Source organism: Taeniopygia guttata, chromosome 3 (genome assembly GCF_048771995.1).
Source record: "Taeniopygia guttata chromosome 3, bTaeGut7.mat, whole genome shotgun sequence".
Classification (NCBI taxonomy): Eukaryota; Metazoa; Chordata; class Aves; order Passeriformes; family Estrildidae; genus Taeniopygia; species Taeniopygia guttata.
In genome coordinates this window covers 95,739,969-95,758,785 of record NC_133027.1, presented here as the reverse complement: position 1 = coordinate 95,758,785, position 18,817 = coordinate 95,739,969, and the positions used below count along the sequence as shown (strand labels likewise).

Sequence of the window (18,817 nt, the reverse complement as noted above, 5' to 3'; positions counted from 1 at the left end):
TGATCCAAGTTCCAGTTTGGCCACAATAGCTGGAGTCAAGGAGCAGGAAAGAGCCTTCTTCCCACCAGCACTGCTGCAGGCTGATACAAGGCAGACCCCTGGCTGAGCAAGCCCCACTTAGGGGCCAACCCTTCCCAAAACAGAATAATACATCAGGATTCATCCTTCATTCTGATGTGAGCGTGAGAAACCTGTTGGTGTGCAGCACATGGAAGCAGCAGGCAAGTTCAAATCCTTTGCAGTTTCCCTAACCAGTGCTGTATTTTAAACAAAAACATTCTGGGTCAAGAATAAACGTCTTTGCTGATTTCAGACCAGCACATCTTGGAAATCCTGCAGCAGCTTCTACAAGGCAAGCAACTCTGTGCCCAGGGAGAGGAAGAAAACAAAGCACCTCTGCTAGAGGCTGACTGAAGAAAAGGAGAGGTCAGCTTTAATATTGCATTTGCTCCCATGGCATAAAATATCTATGAGGGCTGAGCATGATACAATTAATCTTTGAACTGTGGGGCTCACACTGAGCATGCCCTCAGTTTGAGCATTAAATGGAAGGGTTATTAGCTAGTGTATTTAAACTGGTCTCATGTAAACATAACACTCCAGCCTCAGCTGGGCTTGTTTGCCTAGGTTAGATTAGTGTGTTAGCTGCCAAATCACAGGAACTTCTATCCATGTACCCTAAAGATATGGGTATTCCAGAGTATTTGCTTCTTATCACTGAGTTTTAGTGGAAAATTTAATCCCATTAAGTACACATCTTGAATTACTGGATCCTGGCGTGGTCAGACTTCTACACCCAGACTGTGCCTTGGCACCAGAGAAGCCCAGACTCACACTCAGAAATGCCATCTCCCCCAGCAGCACCACAAACTGCAGCACCTGGCCATTGGCGGCTGACAAGACAGCCACTCAGGAAGAGCTGACCTCTAAACCCAAAATGGCCAACACAGAGAGCCCTGGGAAGCTCAGCTGAGACCCTACAAGCACACAGCAAGGCAAGGCTTGTCTTCATCAGTGCTGCTCGGGGCAGGGAAGAGCGTGCACAGGGACCACGACTAACAGCGGCTGTGAATAGTTTCCACTCTCCATTACTTCACATTCTGTAAGGTTAGGTAAGGGGGTAGATGTAGATGACAGATATAAATACAGATTTTTTGTTCAGAAATAAATAAACCACAGCAGTTTGCTGCAGCCTTTCACAGGGCAATGAACAACAGGAAGATGGAATGCAAAGGTGCTGCCCCCTCAAAGTTGACTTATATTTCCAGTGTCATAGGGCATGATCTGAGGCCAGCCACCAGTATGAAACCAGCATCTCCAGGCTCTATTGACAGTCATGATCTGGAAGGTTGACCATCCCAACCCACTTTCACGGGAAAAACAAAGCCAGTATATTTGGAAAGCATTTTCAAACTTTATTTACAACTGTCACAGTGACAAAAATGTAGTTTGAAAAAAATGCTAGCTTCTCCCTGAGGCTCAAAAAAGAATTACAGAAATATAGAATGTATATCATACAACAGGAGTTTTACTGGAGTGCTTTGTTCTTTAGATACGTTCAACAACAAATAGAAATATACACAATACTTCCAAAAAAAGGATGCAGACAGAAATATGCAAGTCTTTAGGGCAGACAGCAGGTCTGAAGTCCAAGGATTGCCATCTCACTGCTGCCCACATGGTAATATCTTTGATATAGAGCTTTGACTTGGTGGTACAGATGGTAGAGACCAATAGAGAGTAACACTTAGAAATAAGACAACTGGCTGGTATGCAGGTGTACAAGCTCACTCCAGTAAGACAGCAAGACTAGAACAAGTGTTACAGACACAACAGCTGAATCCATCACTAGAGAAAATGGTATCACCACATCATGGCTGTTCAGTGATCAACCATCCACCAAGGTGGGCAGGGAGAGTATCTGACTGGGTCTGTGTGGCTGGACCAGAGGCCAGCTGCAGTGTAGGAACACTGAATTTCTCCTGCTTTGTGCTAACTCCTCTCCAAACTCCCATCTGTCCAAAAATAGTTACACAGCTGATAAATTATTGCCATTATGTTGAAACACAAGCAAGACAAGACTAAAACAATCCTGCCAATATGTTAAAAGCAGTTCCCAAACCCCACCAGCGTTTAACTACTTATGAGGTATTAAAAATACAAATACACACATGTCCAAATAGATTTTAAAAATGGAACCAGTTATAAGCAAAGGGGGGGTGGCATTGGGATTATTATGGAAGTTTGGTTAAGGCCTTGACATATCTTTATCTCTTCCATGACCCCAGATTTGGTTTAGGTGGTAACTGCTCTCATCCTATCCCAAGACTGACTGGCTCCCAAGCTGGTCCCCAAAGCCACAAGATCATCCCTTTCCAGGAAAGCAGCAGGTGACCTTGTCTGGCAGCAGACTGGCCTTCTCCTTGAGGCAGGATATGGTGAAGAGAGGACAAACGCAGACTTCACAAGCCAGTCTGCACTTCATTAAAACAACCATGAACATTTCACCCTCGCTAAGAAGCGGGAACGTATCTTGTCTCAGGACACCCAGGCTAATCCTCTCCCAGCAGACCCCATCCCGAAAACCCCGCTGGTGATCCACACTAGATCTGGTGTTTCGTCTTTGGATGACCCCCAGGTCCGGCAGCCCCCCCACCACAACACTCCCCACCAGCCTGTCCTGCACTGAGGAGGCCCTGCAGTGCAAAGCTGGAGGAGAACCCCCCCACCCCAGCCCTCTCAAGCCCATTGACCAGCAAGTTAAGAGACAAATAACCCCACAACTTCAAGGACACCAAGGCAAGGAGGCATAAATCTCCACCCTTAGGCTTGGGGCACTGTACAAGACGAGACCACCCACAGCAGCCTCAGCAAATAGGAGAGAAAAATCTGAGGTGTTCAAACCTACATGAGCTCTTGCTGCAGACAGAAGCACCTTTTTACATCCGATGCACACCACCTCATGCTCACCACCTGCAAGATAAGCTAGGGCATTGCAGGAGAGATGACAAGCAGCAGCCTAATGCTATCCTGCAAATACAGCTGCTCAGCATTGAAGAGTCTAAAGGCAAACGGGGGGAAAGTAACTTTGGGGAAAGTGGCTGGAAAACAGGCTCAAGAGCAAGAGCAAGAAACCAGACTACTCCTATGGATGCTCACCTTACCCTAGGAGGTGCCAAACCAGGGAGAGCTACAGGCCCCTTGTCACTAGGTCATTTAGCCATGCTTCGCTATGGACACCCTTCCACCCCCCAACACACAAAATGGAAGCTGTAAGAAAGGCAAATCTGAGATATTTTGGCTCTGTTCTCATGCTTTTAGCCAGAGGCAACTCCCAGCCAAACGCTGCCACCTCCAACTTTCCTCCCCCTTCCCGAGCTCCCCCCTCCAGCAGTCCTCGTGTGGTCACCCTCTGCCATGTGCTTGGAATTTCACTGCTGCCTCCGCCTCGGAAAAATACAGATAATGATCTCGAGAACAGCAAACATTGCTCTGCGTTACTTCCTTCCTTCCTCAGGAGGTCTGGTGACACCGAGGGCTTCAGTTCTCGATACAGAGAATACAAAAAAACTAAGATCTCGCAGGTGCAAAATTGAACTTGTCTTATTAAAAAGACTTTCAAAGAAAGTGTGGCTCTTCCTTCAGAAGGGTGCAGTCCCTTGCCTTTCCTCAGATGCCATTTATTGCTCCTTGTTGTCCTTCTTTGCGTCTTCACAGTTTTCTTCCTCCTCCTCCTCATCCTCCTCCTGCACGAGGAACTCTTCAGGCGGCCATCTCAGCTCCCCGCTCTCCACGTCGCCCTCCGTGGGCTCCACCACGATGGAGGGCAGGCGGTCCTTCAGCTTGCAGTAGCGATCAAAGTCTGAGGGGTCGGGGAAGATCTGAAAGAGCCAAGGAACAGTCTGTCAGAGGGGCTGCATTCACACAGTCTCAGCCAAAAGCCCAGCTCCAGACATTTAGGTCTCCAGGGCAGACTAGTCTGGACACAGAGTCAACCACTGAGTGACGGGAATACTCTTGAACTTGTAAATAACCTTTCCAAGTCTCCAAGTGATGGAAATGAGCATTGCCCAAGAGGCTCCCGAAGCATGCGCTTGCTTGGATAGCGCTCAGCAAATAGGTATCTGCCCTTTTGGATATTTATCCAAATGCCTCAACCCCCTCCAACCCCTGCTTTTGCATTAATGCTCTTCAGTTTGCACACAGAGCTCTCTCCATCAGAGAATCTGAGATCTCATTTCCTGCTGCTGGTCAGGCTGCACATCAGAACAGGCTTGTTCTCCAGGCTCTGCTGCTGGGAGGCAGGAGGCCCATGGCAACCCAGGGCTAGTGCAGCCCAGACCCTTGCAGCAAGGGTCTGGTATCACTCCAGGGCCACAGTACCAGCCTAAAATAGCTCAGTTGCATTTTAGAGATAATTCTGGCAGTGTTCTGCACACTACAGCTACCACACATCAGCAGTGAAACTCAGCAGGACACTCATTTTATGGAAGGGCTGGGACTGGACTGTATTTCTTCGGGAAGCGGGTACCTGTGGCACAGCCAGCAGTTATGCACTGCATTTCTCATGCAGTGAGTACAAGGACTCCTGCATCTCCAGCCCTTCAAGGTGCACCTTACCCATTCCCTCCCACCCACTGCTTGCCACATGGATACACAAGCTCATGCAGTGCAGCAGCACCAGGGCCCATACTCACTGGTAATGCCAGTGATGCACACTGTGATCCTACTAGGAATTGAAGCAAACCATGAGTAAAGAAAAAAACCTGCTGGTGCAGTGTTAGCAGCAGCTCTGCATGAGTGGATTACAATGTGAACAGAAAAGGTTGCGTTACTTGTGGGTAACTTGCTGGGGGAACACCTTCAAACCCCAGCTCATCAAGAAGGGAACCCTTGGGTGATAAAATCCACTTGCTATATCAGACCTCCTGGTTAGTAGCCAGAAGATTAAACAACCACCACCTGCTATTTCAAACAGTTTTATCACAGTGTCCATTTCACATTAGAATTGTGTTTAAACAGCCCAAAGAAGAAAATGACAAAGTGCACTTTCCCCTTGAGGTTGTAGGCCAGGTGAGAAGTCATGTGGCTGTACTTTTCTTTGAACATCATCTGCATTCAAGTGAGTTACAAAAGAATCCTTGCAGAGAGCAGCACTGCCAGCCTTGGCCTCAGTCTGAGAGAAAGATCTCATCTGCTTTGATCTTTGTGGTTCCAGTTACAAAAGCAGGCTTCCCATCCAGGTGCCCTGAGCATTAACCATGAAGCCTCATTCTCCTTGTGCCAATCATGTGGCTACCCACCACCTTGGGAAGCCCTGGCCACAAAAAGTGAATCAACATCCCATCAGCTCCTCCTTCAGCCTAGCAACTATTAGCTACAGCATCACCCCCTTGGCAATATATTCAGTCGTCTTCTACTCTTCAGCCTCATTTTTCCTTCTCACCCAAAGCTTTGTGGCAACCAGATTGAGAAAGCCATCAGGCTGCTACCCAACACAAATTTAGGCAAGGGAGCAAAATAATGCACAAATGAGAGTCTGTTTGATCATCTGGTCCTGGTGACAGTGCTGCAAGACTCCAGCTCCCACCACCCATATTTTCCAGGTGCACAAGAGCAGCTGAGGTCCTTTGAACACAGCCACATTCAACCTGGGCATTGCCATGTGAGCTACTTGCTATTAGCCACTCCCAGCACCAGTGAGACAGCAACTGTTTCTTGGAGCTTTGTGGCTTCTGCTTGACCAAACAAAATCAGTTTCAGGCACACAGTGCATTACTGGAAGTACAGTCAGTGGCTCTTAAGCATCAAGTTCTCTAAACCCAGGACAGGGAAAAAATACCCTTGACATTACATGGTTTAGAAGGTTGCAATGGAAAAAGAAGTGTGGTTCAAGAGGTTACATAAGCTGATAATGTCATGAAAATAGCCTCCTATGGAAGAAAAATAGCAGTATAATAATTAAACTAACCTTTGGCTGCTATTATTTTAAGCACATTAGGTCAAATTGGAGCAATTTCTTTGAAAACAGCGTGCCAGATTTTTTTTCCAGAAACTAAGTAGTAGTCATTTCCTTACAAACAAATATCCACAAAATGTGGTGTGCAGCTTTTTTAATAATAATAAAAAAAAAAACCCTAGCACAATCTTATCTCAAACAGCTGCAGGACAGGCCGAACCCAAGAAGGTCAGGATTTTTTCCACTAAGTCATGCTTTTTAATCGTTGAGGCAGCATGAAGGGAGATGTTGCAACTGCACTTTGAAGGGGTGTGGACAGTCAATGGAAAAAATACAGAAAGGCAGATTTCCTCCAGTGTGATGGGCAGGGTGACAGCAGGCCAAGCACAAGGGCCCAAGGAAAAAGGGTTTGAGACTAACTGTACATCTGGAGAAGCCAAGTGAGAAGGTTAACCCAACCAGCCTCCCCACTCCTCTTCACAGAAAAAGATAAGCAAGCACCTGTTCTCTCTGTCCTGCTCCAGTAGTGCCCCTGCTACATTTGTTGGTTCCATAGGCCTCATCTGGTCCCACTCCAGATTTAGACAATGGGGAGGAAAAAACCTCCCTAAATTGCAGCAAGCTCCACACTGGGAATTGCAGCAGCTCAGCTCTGACCTGGGAGCTCTGCACTCTCGGGCACAGCAGCCAGGACAGCAACACCTGCCTCCAAACCTTTCTGCTCACATTAGCCTGCCCAGGGGTGTGGGAGGAAGGCTAAGAGGGCAAGAGCCATGGGTTAGCTTCTCCCTCTCATGCTCAACAGGGAGCCACCTTACACACGGCTGAGGCAGACACCTTCCCCTGGCAGACCTGGTCACTTGATGGGGGACAAGTGACAAGCAACTGGTTGTGATGGCTGCCTAATAGCAAATTTACAGCAATTCAAAGGCATCTGCCACCCCTTCACTTGCATGATACAGCACAAGGGGCTGCAACTGCTTCCACACAGAGCCTCCCCTGTAGCTGAGCCCCACATCCTGGCCATAGAGAGACACCTCCAACACCTCTAGATCCACAGAGGACATGTATGTTGCTTCTTACACTACTCTAAAACAGCTTCTTGCTAACAGCAAGACTGGTTTTTACAGGCCCCTCTGGATTTATGCCTGGGAACTCATGAATTTATCCAGATCACACACAGATCAACCAAACTCTTGCCTTGCAGCTGGAAAGGGCAGAGAAAAGCAGAACTTGAAACAAAAGCTTGAAATGATTCTAGGACAATCATGTTTGCCTCTGTTTCAGATGATCTAGCTGTACTATCCTTGGATGAAGTCTTGGCAACAAGAACGGAAAGTTTTCATTGCTCTGGGGAGGCTCATACCCTCTCTCAGCATTCACAGGGATGGAGAAACACCAAAAGCAGGAGAGATGTCAGCCAATTAAGAAGATTAGCTCAGCACTACCATAATCCAAGTGACACTTGTAAATTCAAAACAACTTCCACATGTGTGCTCCATACCAACACCCATAGTTAAAATGCCTGTCTCCCTTCCCATGGGGCTAAAAACGATTTAAATTGTATTACAGGGAGACTAAAGCAATGACATCTTTCCAAATTAAGTTACTGGTTTGAGGGAAAGCTTTGCTTGACTGTGGTAACTCTATCCAAGGCTGCAAAATCTGCACTGGGTACAGGATACACCCCTGATGGATACATCGCTCACCCTCCTTGAACTGAATTTTGTGCCTCTTCAGCAATATCAATATTCCAAATCCCAAATCAGCATTCAAGTTCTGAAAAGAAAACTTTAGTGCCACTGAGAAGCACGGCAAGCTCATTTCAGGAAGTACTTCAGTCATCTCTCAGCATCCTCTCTGGAGGACTTCTCTAGCTACAATGCATACATTTACTCACACAGTGAGAACAAGCCCCAAGTATGTACACGGCAGCTGTGACTCAGGCTGATGAGCCACAACAAGTCCCCAGCCACAGAAATACTGCCCTGTCTCAGGGCATGATGTCAGGGAAACTTCCTACATCTAACCATTTTCCCTCAGAGTAACAAGGCATCAAAGTAGGGAGGAAAAAACATGCTCTGAGGTGTTGCTGCTGTCCTTAGTTTGATTTCAGTGGAACACTCGTGCACAGCATAGCTGCCAACATGATTGCTTTTGTATCTGTTTATCCCATATCCTGCTTCTGTCTTCATTGAGGTCCCAGACCCTGGAATACACATTGACCCTGCCTATTAATCTTGTCTAGCAGCCATGCTTGCTATCACCACCTTTCTGCAGCCTGGTCTCAAAACCTTCCACAGCAGCAAGCAGCACTTCTGAAGGACTTCCCCTGCACAAATCAAGGCTGCACAGACATGAAGCACTTGACAAGAAAACAATTACAGAGGAAGTTCAGTTTCCATTGAGCCACCAGTAACATACTGGTGGTCCAGTTTAACTGGAGGGATCCAGCAGACACAGCTCAAGCCCCCCAGCTCCCTGGGAAAGCCAGTGTTTCCCCAAGGCTGGTGAAGAGGTGTTGCACTCACCAGAAATGACTTCCCCAACACCAAGCTTTTGGCACAACCACTGGATAGAGCTTTAAGCCTATTTACCCAGATTCAGGCACTCTGACGTGATTCCCAGCGAGCTGGGGCTGTGATTAACCTACACAGATCCCAGCATGATGCGATCATGACTTAAAGAGCTCAAGCTCCCCATGACAACCAAACCTCAGCTGAGGGCATGAGGCAAGCTCAGCCTCTGCAGGCCAGTCTCCTTCATGGGAGCCTGAAGGACCAGCAAGTCACCTGCCAGCCAGTCTGCAGCAAAGCAGCACACTCAACTCAGGACACTGCCTTTGCTCAGAACACACACTTCAGGCACTAAAGCATTTTCAGTTGTGCTCAGACCCTGCTCCACTTCCAAGAAGCAAGGTAGGATTCCGGCCAAGGCACTGTTTTGACAACAGCTCCACGAAATGATTAATTCAGCCTCAGTTTCAGTGGCATTGTTCGTGCTGCTGGGAGACAGCACAGAGGACAAGCTGGCAGAGTGCTGATGAGGCTCTTCAAAGAATGGGTATTTCTGGGGCTGGGGAAACAGCAAACAGTGCATTAGCTCTGGCCAGCAGCAGAAACAGCCTGGCTTACTGGACACTGCCAGGCAAGAAATGCATGAAGCCCTCCATAGCCACATCTGTTTGTAGCAGGGGCAACTTGAGCCATCAGCTGCATTTCAATGAGTTTTTTGTTTAGTAAGTCCCATGGGAATTATGGGACATCTATTAAAGATCCAGAAATAGCTTCTCACTGCAGGCACAAGACCCAGCATGACATCATCTCTTCAGTCACATCTTCTGTTTTGTCTATGCTGCCCTGTTCTGACACTCATGCCCCAAATTCACCACTCACTTCTGCTCAGGCCCTTGCAATCTGTTGGCTGAACCATCATCAGGGGCATCAGAAAGCAGTTTGCTGACACAAATACAGTAATAAAAACTGTCTTACAGAGGATGATTTTGAAGCTAGCATGCTAGCTTACAAGTATTTTGCATATTAACTGGAAAAAAGGCAATCCTATGATTAGAAAGCATGTTTGCCTTAAGCCTACGGAAGCAACTCAGTTAATACTGGTATTCCTTCTGAGGTCTGAGTTTTCACACTATTGAGCAGTGATGACCAGCCCAACACTTCAGCAGGGAGGAGAGTGAAGACCTTCAGCTGACATCTAAGACAGACAGACACCCCAGCGGGTGGAAGACGCAAAAGAAAAAGGTCAACAAACCAAGCTCCCTTCATAACCACCAAGACAGAGAGGAGACAAGAAGTTCAGTGAACTCCACAAGACAGAGCAATCAGATTGCTGAAGTTTATACTCAGTTGCTTCCTCAGTTTGCTTCCAAGTGAAAGAAAAAAAGACTTTGAAACAGTGTTCTTCGTAGGACAAGTCTGTCTGCAGCAGGTACTGATGTGTGCTAGAATGCCAGCAGTGCTGCTAGGCTGTGCCACCTCCTCTGGTCCATACAACTCCATGCCTGCCTCTGGTGGCAGAAGCAGCCCCAAGTCTCACAGGCAGCATCCTACTGACCAGCAGTACCTCCTCTACACAGCTTGAAGGGAGAAATTTTGAACCCCAACTTGAGGTCATCGCTGTAGTAAAATTAATTCAACTTCTACTAAAAGAACAGGACAAAATTTTGAACCTAAAAGCTTGAGTCTGGCTCCACTTTTTATTTTTTGCCTCTCATAGCCAGCCAAAGGCTGTTAGACTGTGAGTGCCTGACTCTGCAGATGAGTGGAAGAAGATGCTGCAGCTTAGAACAACAAGCCTCAGTGCAGGAGCAGTCATGCTCCATTAGCCCTGTCTGGTTTTAAGTTATTGCACTACAGCTCTCAGACAAGCATACAATTTTCCATGAACCAAACTCTCTCCATCAGCAAGATGAGGCACAAAGTGCCTAAGTCTGAGGTAGAACAAAAAGTTCATGGTGCTATTTGCATCAGATTTGTTCTTGCTGGTCTCAGTTGAGTTTTCAAGCCTTTAAGGATGCTTTCAACTTACCTTGACTTACACTGTGACATTCTCAGCCTAGCAACCAGAGAAGGAAGGCTGGATCCTGCTCCCCAATCCTCTTTACATTAACCTGATTTAGAGGTAGATCTCATATACAGCCCACACACTACTAGTGCCAGAAGGGTCTTCCATTTCAACTCCTCTACTCTTGCTGCCATCACTCTTCATCACATGAAGGTGAAATTCCTTGCAGGCATTTGAAAAAAAAAATCTACAACTAGACCACTAAAGAGAATAGGATGCAGAAGCCCTGCACAGATGAGTTGTCAGCTTTTATGACTCACATGTTCAGGTGATCCACTCAAAACCAAACAGTCCTGTTCCCCAGTTGGCCACAGCAGACTTTATCAAGGTCATTAGCACTTGGGGAAGAACCTCATTGAAGTGATCATTAGAACAAGCAGGGCACCTAGATTCTGCCTCTCCCTGGGAATTTGGATGGGCAGAGGCATTTGACCTGAGTAGGTTAAGCCTCTTCATAAAGTGACCCACAAAGACATCCCAAGCAGGTTACTTTGATTGCTTCAGATTTAACAACTGTCATTGTCTCGGCACTCTGTCTGTAAGACAGGAAAGAGAGGCTGTATACTCCCCACTAGCTGAAGGACTGAAGCATAGCACAGCTATAAACCAAACAACTTGCATTATCCAGAGCCAGAATCCTGACTAAAAGAAGGAATGCATCCCCTTTTCCTCCACGTAGCTATGGCTTCTGCTAGAGGCCTCAGTGGTGGCCCAAAGTTCACTGGATTTTGTGCTCCAGTGCACTGCTGCTGCCTTGTAGTTCTCTTTTAAGACATAAATATGCAAACATTCAGCACCTCATCTGAATGCACACTTGGAGCAAATGCCTCCGTGCAGATTGTGTAACATCTGCAAAGGACAAAGCCTGCATCTGGATGAGCCAGTAAGAGTCACCCGATGCACAGAGCAGATGCAAGTTGTCTGCCAGCATTCTGCATCTGTGTCAGATCTCATCAATGAGTCTCCTGGAAGTGAAGAAAACCATGGAGCTAGGAAGCTAAGGTGCCCAACTTGTGCTTTGATTAGCTATAGGCTAGGAAATGAAGGGGATATTAGGACTAAAGGATTAAGGGCCAATCTAGCTGAAGACCACTTCTTTATTGATCTAGAGATTAATAGCTAACTACATTCTTCAGAAGTTTCAGAATGAATGCAACTCATGCCTCCAGGTACCGATATCTCCAGTGACATTTCATGGCTCATTTAGGCTGTGTCTGGCCTCACTGTATCTTACAGAGAACTGCTAACCCTCTCAAATGGGCACATCAGGAAAACCAAGAACTAGATGAAAAAAATGCAGATGCCATATAAACAGCATCCTCCTGCTCTCAGCAGATCAGCTTTATGCTGTGTTACAAAGATCTCAAGAGCCCTCTCAGCCCACTGAGTGGCACAAATCCTTCTTTAACCCATCTCCCACTGAGCCCCGGGAATGCTGAATGAGCAGGGGCTCTCGGTCACTTCAAAACAAGCAAATCCTCTGCCAACCCGCACTGATAGCGAGTGATATTTTAGACAACCATCTCCTGCCAAGCAAACATTCCAGTCTGTTGACTAGTTCTCACTACTGCAAGACCTGCTATTAGGTCAGGCTATGGAAAGGTACGTTAGACCAAGCTTACAGTCTAGCTCAGGCAATTCCACACGGGATTAGCGCCTCAACTGCCAGCAAAACACTTACCTGATACGACAGCCCATCCTTGCGGGGGCTTAGTCCGATCTCATCCATGGCTGGGGTGCTCATCATCACTTCAGTCATTTCAGCGGATCTCAGATAATCAGAGCTAGAGAGAAAAGACAGCATTCCAGTGATCTGAGGGGCTCCGGCAGGACTGAGCACGATTCAAGCAGCGAAGCGAGCAGCAGAGGCTGTAGGCAGTCTATTTCTAGTCCCTTCCTTCCTGCCCCCCCTTGGAAGGCAGCGGAAAAAGCTCGGTACCTCGTAAGCTGGAGCTACATCCAGTGCCCTCGGAGCACCTCCCCGGCTCTCCCCCTAGGAGCCCAGCTCAAGCACACCCGGGGACGCTCCGGCAGCAGCGCTTCGCTTTTAACTCCGCTCCCTGCAGCTCTGCCCCGCGGGGAGTGGGGGAGAAGTAAAAACCCACAGTAAATAAAGTGCAAGCGCGGGGGCTTTGGTTTTTCTTTCTGGTTTTTGGGGTTTTTTAAAAATTATTTTATTTCTCAAGCCGGTGTGCTTTAGATCCCAGTGACTTATTTTACAGCCTCGGGGACCCCCACCCCAGCGGAGCGCGCGGCGCCAATTCCAGCTCGGCTCTCGGAGCCTCAGTGGCATTTCCAGCGCGAGAAAGCGAAGCGAACTCCCTCCCGCTGCGGCTCCTCCGTCCCGCTACCGCCCGCCGGGGAACCGCCGCCACCGGCCGCTGTCCCTGACCGCTCCCCGCGCGCCTCAGTGGCGGCTGAGGAGGCTCGGCCTCAGGCGTCCCGCCGGCAGCACCCCGCGGCGGCAGAGCGGCCATCCCCCCGCCCGCCCCCCGCGGGAAGCGCCCACTCACCAGGGCAGGGGGCACAGCACAGACATGAAGTCCCAGCAGAGGCAGCCCCGGGCGGGGGGTGGCGGAAGGGGCACCCAGGCGCTGCGGGACGATGCGCGGCGCTGCCCGGGACCGACCAGACTCCCTAACGCCTCGGCCGCAGCCTCCGCTCTGAGCCCCGCGCCCGCCGCCGCGCCGCCTTAAATGGCCCCGGGGGGCGTGGCCCGGGCACGGCCCCGCCCACTCGCCTGACGTCAACTTTTTCATGAATGGCCTCGGCGCGCGCCGCCTGCGGGGGGAGGTGTGGGGGTGCGTGTCCGTCTGTCCGTCTGTCACCCTGTCCCCGCGTCCCCGCGAGCGGGTGGCGGTGGCCACCCCGTCCCGTCCCGGCCGTTCCCGGCGCAGAGAGGTGCGTTCCCGCTGTTTCACCCCGGGCCGAGGTGGCGTGCCGCCCCCCGGCTCTGCTGCCGGCCGCAGAGGGACGCACCGGCGGTACCCCGAGCATCACCGCGGCTGGCGCTGGGTGTCACGCAGCGGGTCTCAAACCCGGCCCCTTCGTGGCGATGGTGGCCGGGGACACGGGCAGGGACGGCACGTGCCGAGAGGCGGCAGCGGCCGCCCAGCCCCGCTCCTGCCAGCACCTTCCGTGCCCCGCACCTCCGGCGGGAGTAAAAGCTGAGTGAGCAGCTTCAAGGGGCCGAGTTATATTTAGCAAAACAATGCGAATCAATGTCGGGAAGGCGCAGGAGCAGAGAGAGAGGCAAATCCATTCGCTGCCCGGGCAGCGTGAGCACCGTGGGCAGCTGTAGGTGAAGCGCATTTCCTGCATTCCCCTCCCAACGTGAAACTTCTGGAAGGCAAAGTGCATCTTTGGGCGAAAGGCCTGGGCACCCCAAACTCAGCAGGGCTCCCGACTTTGCGCAGCGAAACGGGCTGTGCCCCGAGGCACATGCCTCTAGGGCAGGGCTCTTGGCCACAGGATGGGCCGGGCTCTCCAAGGCTGCTGAGAGATGCTCTGGGCTTTTGGGGACAGTTCCCCCTCTGTTTGCTTTCCCAGGGATGTTCCCATACGCTGACAGGTGAAGTTTAGTGCCGGGACTGTTTGGATTCCACCTGTTGCTCCATGCTGCTGCTCAGACTGCCAACACGGTGGATAACCAAGCACACACAAACGCTTCTCGTGTTTCCTTCCAACGCAGAACACTCAGCTGCTCCTGTGCTTCATGCACATGTCTATGCACAAGCAAATACATGCTATTTGCCCCAGTTTTTAAGTGCCAAAAAAGCACAAGTTCAGTGTGTCTGAAGGGAAGCTTTGCCCTCAGCTCCACTCAGCTACCCTCCAGACTGTGTGTATGTGTGTACACCCCTACGTGCATGCGTTTCCTCAGACCGGATAATTTAATCTTCTTAAATTCATATTATATAATGTGAGCGTATGTGGGTGTTGCACATCAGGCTGCAGCAAGCTGCTGCTTTGTGCCACATTAAAATGAATCACAAGGAGTCCATGGAGCTCCTGCCAGCGTGTGGAAATTCAGGTGGGTGCGAGTGAGCTCCCTGCCAAGGGCCACCAGTCACCTCCTGCCAGGTTAAAGGCAGGGAGGCAGCAGAGGGGACTTGGTGCACACAGTCCCTCTGCCTTCCTTGAGCCTCCTGATAAGGAGGTTTGGGGCCAGGGAGAGGACTAAAAGGACAACCAAGTCTCCAGAGTTCTGGGGAAACTTCTGTTTTGCTGCCTGCCCACCCAAACCCCCTGCTCCTGCTGCATCTCCTGGGACACACAGGTTCACATTGACTGTCTTTGCTGATTTCTGCAGTAAGAGAACACAAAGATTTGACTTGTAAAATGCTTTTTTGATGCTGAACAGCCTAGGTCAGTACCTGGTGGTATGTGCAGAGGCTGGGAGACCACTCTGTGAGAGAGACAGAGTGCTGCTTCAGTCAAGTCTCTTAAAATTAATTTTACAGCCTGCCCCAAGCACTTTCATTTCCCACCATGCCCAGTTAAAACATGGGACATCAGATAGGGACATAGCTCAATTCCATGAGATGTTTCATCTGAAGCAACCCTGCCTGTGTTCCTCAAACATATACACACCTGCTATGGATTTCCTGGTGGTGTCTGTACAAAATAAAAGCTAATGAAAAACCCACATGACCCCCAGGCCCTCTTGCACCAGGCACACTGATTTATCTCTCTAAATGCCTTCCTACACTCAGCAGGGCTTGAAGTTCAAAGTTTTTCCCTCCTTGGAAAGCTCATTCTTTTAAGTATATAATTTTTGATACATCGAAATCCCTGAAGGAGGTCAGGGGACAGAACTGGGGCTCAACCTCCCCTCCATCCAGCCTTCATGGCTCCTGCAGCCACCACTGAGAAAAAGCACCTCACATCAGCCCTTTGCCTATGTCCCCTGGGCTCTCCCTTGACACCTTGGCTGGCATGGAAGTTTCCACCTGGATAAGAACCTTTCAGGGGGCGTGGGGGGATGACACAGAACAAAATCCCTGGATGTCTCTGTGCTGAGTACGCAGATTCCTTCCCAACGACTGGGTGAGAGCATAGGCCCTAGCCCTGGCCAATTCCCATCGGGAGGCCTGGGGATCAGTGCTTTTACTGCTGGCTCTGGCTCCAAGCCACAGCGAGATTTATTCGTGTGATTAACCCTAAGCGCGTTAATAGCCCTTTTGAAAGCAGAGGCACACCTCCCGTGCTTCCCATCAGCCGCGCTTGGCTGCTTCCCTGCATCGGGATGGCTCCCAGGGTGAGGTTCCATGTACCAGGAACGCTGCACCTTTGGCCCTACCCTTGGGGGAAGTCTTGCCGAAGGTATCCAGGTGTCCCAGGGATGGAAGATGTGTTATAAGCCCTGGGGAGGCATTCTCCATGCAAGGGAGTTGTCCTATTACAGCTCTTTCTGCTTTACTTGCCCCAGCCAGGTGTGAAAAGCTGGGGCTGCAGAGGGGAGCAGGAGGGGCTGTTGCACCTGCAGCTCCCACCTTGCTAAGAACAAGCTTTCCCCTTTTGATAAGCCTTTATAGCAATGTCTAGGCTGAAAATAAGGGAGCCCAATCAACCTTTGAGCTGCCGAGCTGCCATGCTAGAAATTGCATGTCCAAGCAATCAGTTTTCTTTACATCCCAGATCTTAAAATGCCAAGGCCTCACTTCTCTCAGAGAGCACAGCAAGAGGAGTTTCCTGCCATCCATACCCCACAACCACAGAGCAGTACATGGGAGTAGAGAATAAAATGGGATTAGCTCAAAGTCTTTGATCACAAATGATGAACCCCTTTGCTCATTCTCTGATCTCTTGATAGGAGCAAGATACAAACATTTCAAATTGCTATTTTTTGTCTTTTATTTTCAGCCAGTTCTAGTAAATGATGCTCAACCTGCCCTGATTTCCCCTTCTTTCCTCATCTGAATGTTCACCAAGTCCCTGTTTCACTGCTGTGTATTTTTGCATTAAACACTGGGGACTCCCCAGTCACCTGGGGGTAGAAGTAGCAGCACTTGGGCTCTCAGCTGGGGTAAAGGCCTTTCCAGGGTGTTGAGCTGAGGGGAACCAGATGAGCCACTGTGCCTTTTTTTATTACCTTTTATAAATTGCTATAATATTTTGCTTTTCAGGACAGCATAAACCAACAAACAAATGGTAGCTCGGACGTTCTGGATCAGCAGCAATCCAGCAGGAGCAGAGTGATGGTGAGCAGAGTGATGGCCATTGCTATCCTCCTGCAAGACACTTGTGCATCAGCAGAGCCAAGGAGATTGCTAATTTCCCCAGCTTTCCCCCTAACCTGTTTGCAATGTAAGAGTTTTCATTGCATCTGCCTCCAAGCAAATACTGGACACTACGTGTCTGATTTGGATCGGCACGGGCTGACTGCACAATAGCCAGCCATGCTGGCATCCCAGCCCCTCTGCAGCTGTGCACGTGGCCACCTCCCTTTTCCAAGGGGCAACTGAGGCTGCACGAGGCGACGTGACCAGCTCAGGGTCACCCTTAGGGTCACCTCCACTCGGGAGCGGAGCTCGCCAGTTCTTGTCTCCCGGCCAGAATTGTGAATCCTACGGGGAAAGTTTCCTAGTGAAAAAATAAACTCTTCCCACTTGGAATTTAAAAACAAAACCATGGAAACATTTCTCTCCGTCCTAATGTTTTGCAAAAAGTTATTTTAACAAATTTAAATTTGGGGCTTGATTTGACCGTCCGGTGCCCTTTGAAATAGTTGAATCCAGGCCATCACCGCAACCATCTTGGAGAGCCAGGCCTCGAGCTCCAGCTTGCCTGACATCCCACCAGCACCTTTGGCATTTAAGTGCCCCCTCCTCAGCTGAGAGGTGTGCTCAGCCTCTCCCTGGTTCTGGGTATCTGCACACAGTGTGCAGTAGCTTGTTTTGCTTCACCAAGTTTCATGACCCCCTCGCAAATAGTTTGCATGCCCAGGGATGCTGTAGACAAGCTGAAACAGCTGCCACCTGCAGGCTGCCACCTTGGTGGCACCACCAGACACTGTCTCACGTGCCTCTACCCAGCAAAATCTTCCTAAGAGGTGGTGACTGCAGCTCAAACAAACTCTGGGCTGTCCCTACATGGCCCTACCTGTGCATGACCTGGCACAAACCCTCTCCTCTCCGTGCTCATGGCACACAATCTATTTATTTCCTTGGAAAAAAACAGGCTCTCAGAGTGTCATTCTTTCCAGCCACTTTCCACATAGCATCGCATTTCACAGTGACTTTCAGAGAGTGATTGAGAAGAAAAGGCCACTCAGCGTTTGGCTGTCCTGCTCTGTGTGCCTCGTTGTGAAGGGGCTTGGAGAGCAGAGAGGAAAAATGGCATTCATACTCTGTGCTGAAAAGCAAAAAGGATGGATACAGCTGGCAGAGTAGAGGGGTTTGATCTTACAGACCCAGATGGGCTGCTAAGGGCCTGGGAATTGGATCTGCTTTTGCAATGTTGCCTCTGGTTTTATTTTACACTGACCCCCCAGGAAGGAAGGGGCCATGCTGGAGCCGAGTCTGGAGCCTCTGGTGAGGCTGGCTCAGGGTGGCTCAGCTGGTTTCCATCCACCTCTGCAGGCCCGATTCAGCGAAAACCTTAATCTTGTCCTGATGATTAGATTTATGCTAAAGGAGTTTTCTGAACTGGGGCCTTTCCTTGGAAGGTGACAGCTCCTGTAGATAACCAGAAGGAGAGTGGAAGGGCTGGCAATAGGAAGAAAGGACAAAGGACGTGGCTTCTCTGTCCCAAGAAACCTAAAATATGAAGACCTTGGTTTCTTCATGGTTTCTTCTCTTTTTCTCTCCATTGCTAGAGAGCACAGCTCGTTAGCCCCATGGCCAGCCTGGCCAGTGTTTCACCCAATGCCTGGTCCTTGTTTCACCCAGCCCTGCCTGGGACATGTCCCCACATAGCCTGCAGTCTGCCTGGGCACTGGCTGTCTCCGTGACTCTTCCCTGGCCCTCTCTGTTGCCCACCGCTCTCACCAGAGGGGCAGAATTCCAGAGCCATTTTTCCATAAGGTGAAATTCCACAAAGCAGAAGAGAATTGGGCTCAAAGGCCCAGTGAAGGGGGTTTGATGTGGACCTCATACACTGTAGGTGTCTCTCCAGCATCCCTTCCAGGTTCCTGCAAATGGAGGTGTCTTCTCCATCCTTCTGACGTCTCCTGCACTCGGATAAAGCATGGATGAGCAGCAGAGCCCCATGTTCAGGGCAGGAGGACGTGTCCTTGCTGGACTTTCTGGAGCTGTAGTGAGCATCCTGCACCCT

General features: G+C 49.7%; 1 protein-coding gene across 1 annotated transcript; it reads right to left on the bottom strand.

The window, feature by feature from the left end:
• Window positions 1-1,394: 1,394 nt before the first annotated feature.
• LBH (LBH regulator of WNT signaling pathway) lies at window positions 1,395-13,207 on the bottom strand. The gene is made up of 3 exons (XM_002198401.6): window positions 13,054-13,207; window positions 12,222-12,324; window positions 1,395-3,881 (listed from the first exon to the last, which is right to left on the bottom strand). Exons 1-3 carry the CDS (start codon window positions 13,077-13,079, stop codon window positions 3,681-3,683), a joined length of 330 nt encoding a protein of 109 aa, XP_002198437.3. The 5' UTR covers window positions 13,080-13,207; the 3' UTR covers window positions 1,395-3,680.
• Window positions 13,208-18,817: the final 5,610 nt, after the last annotated feature.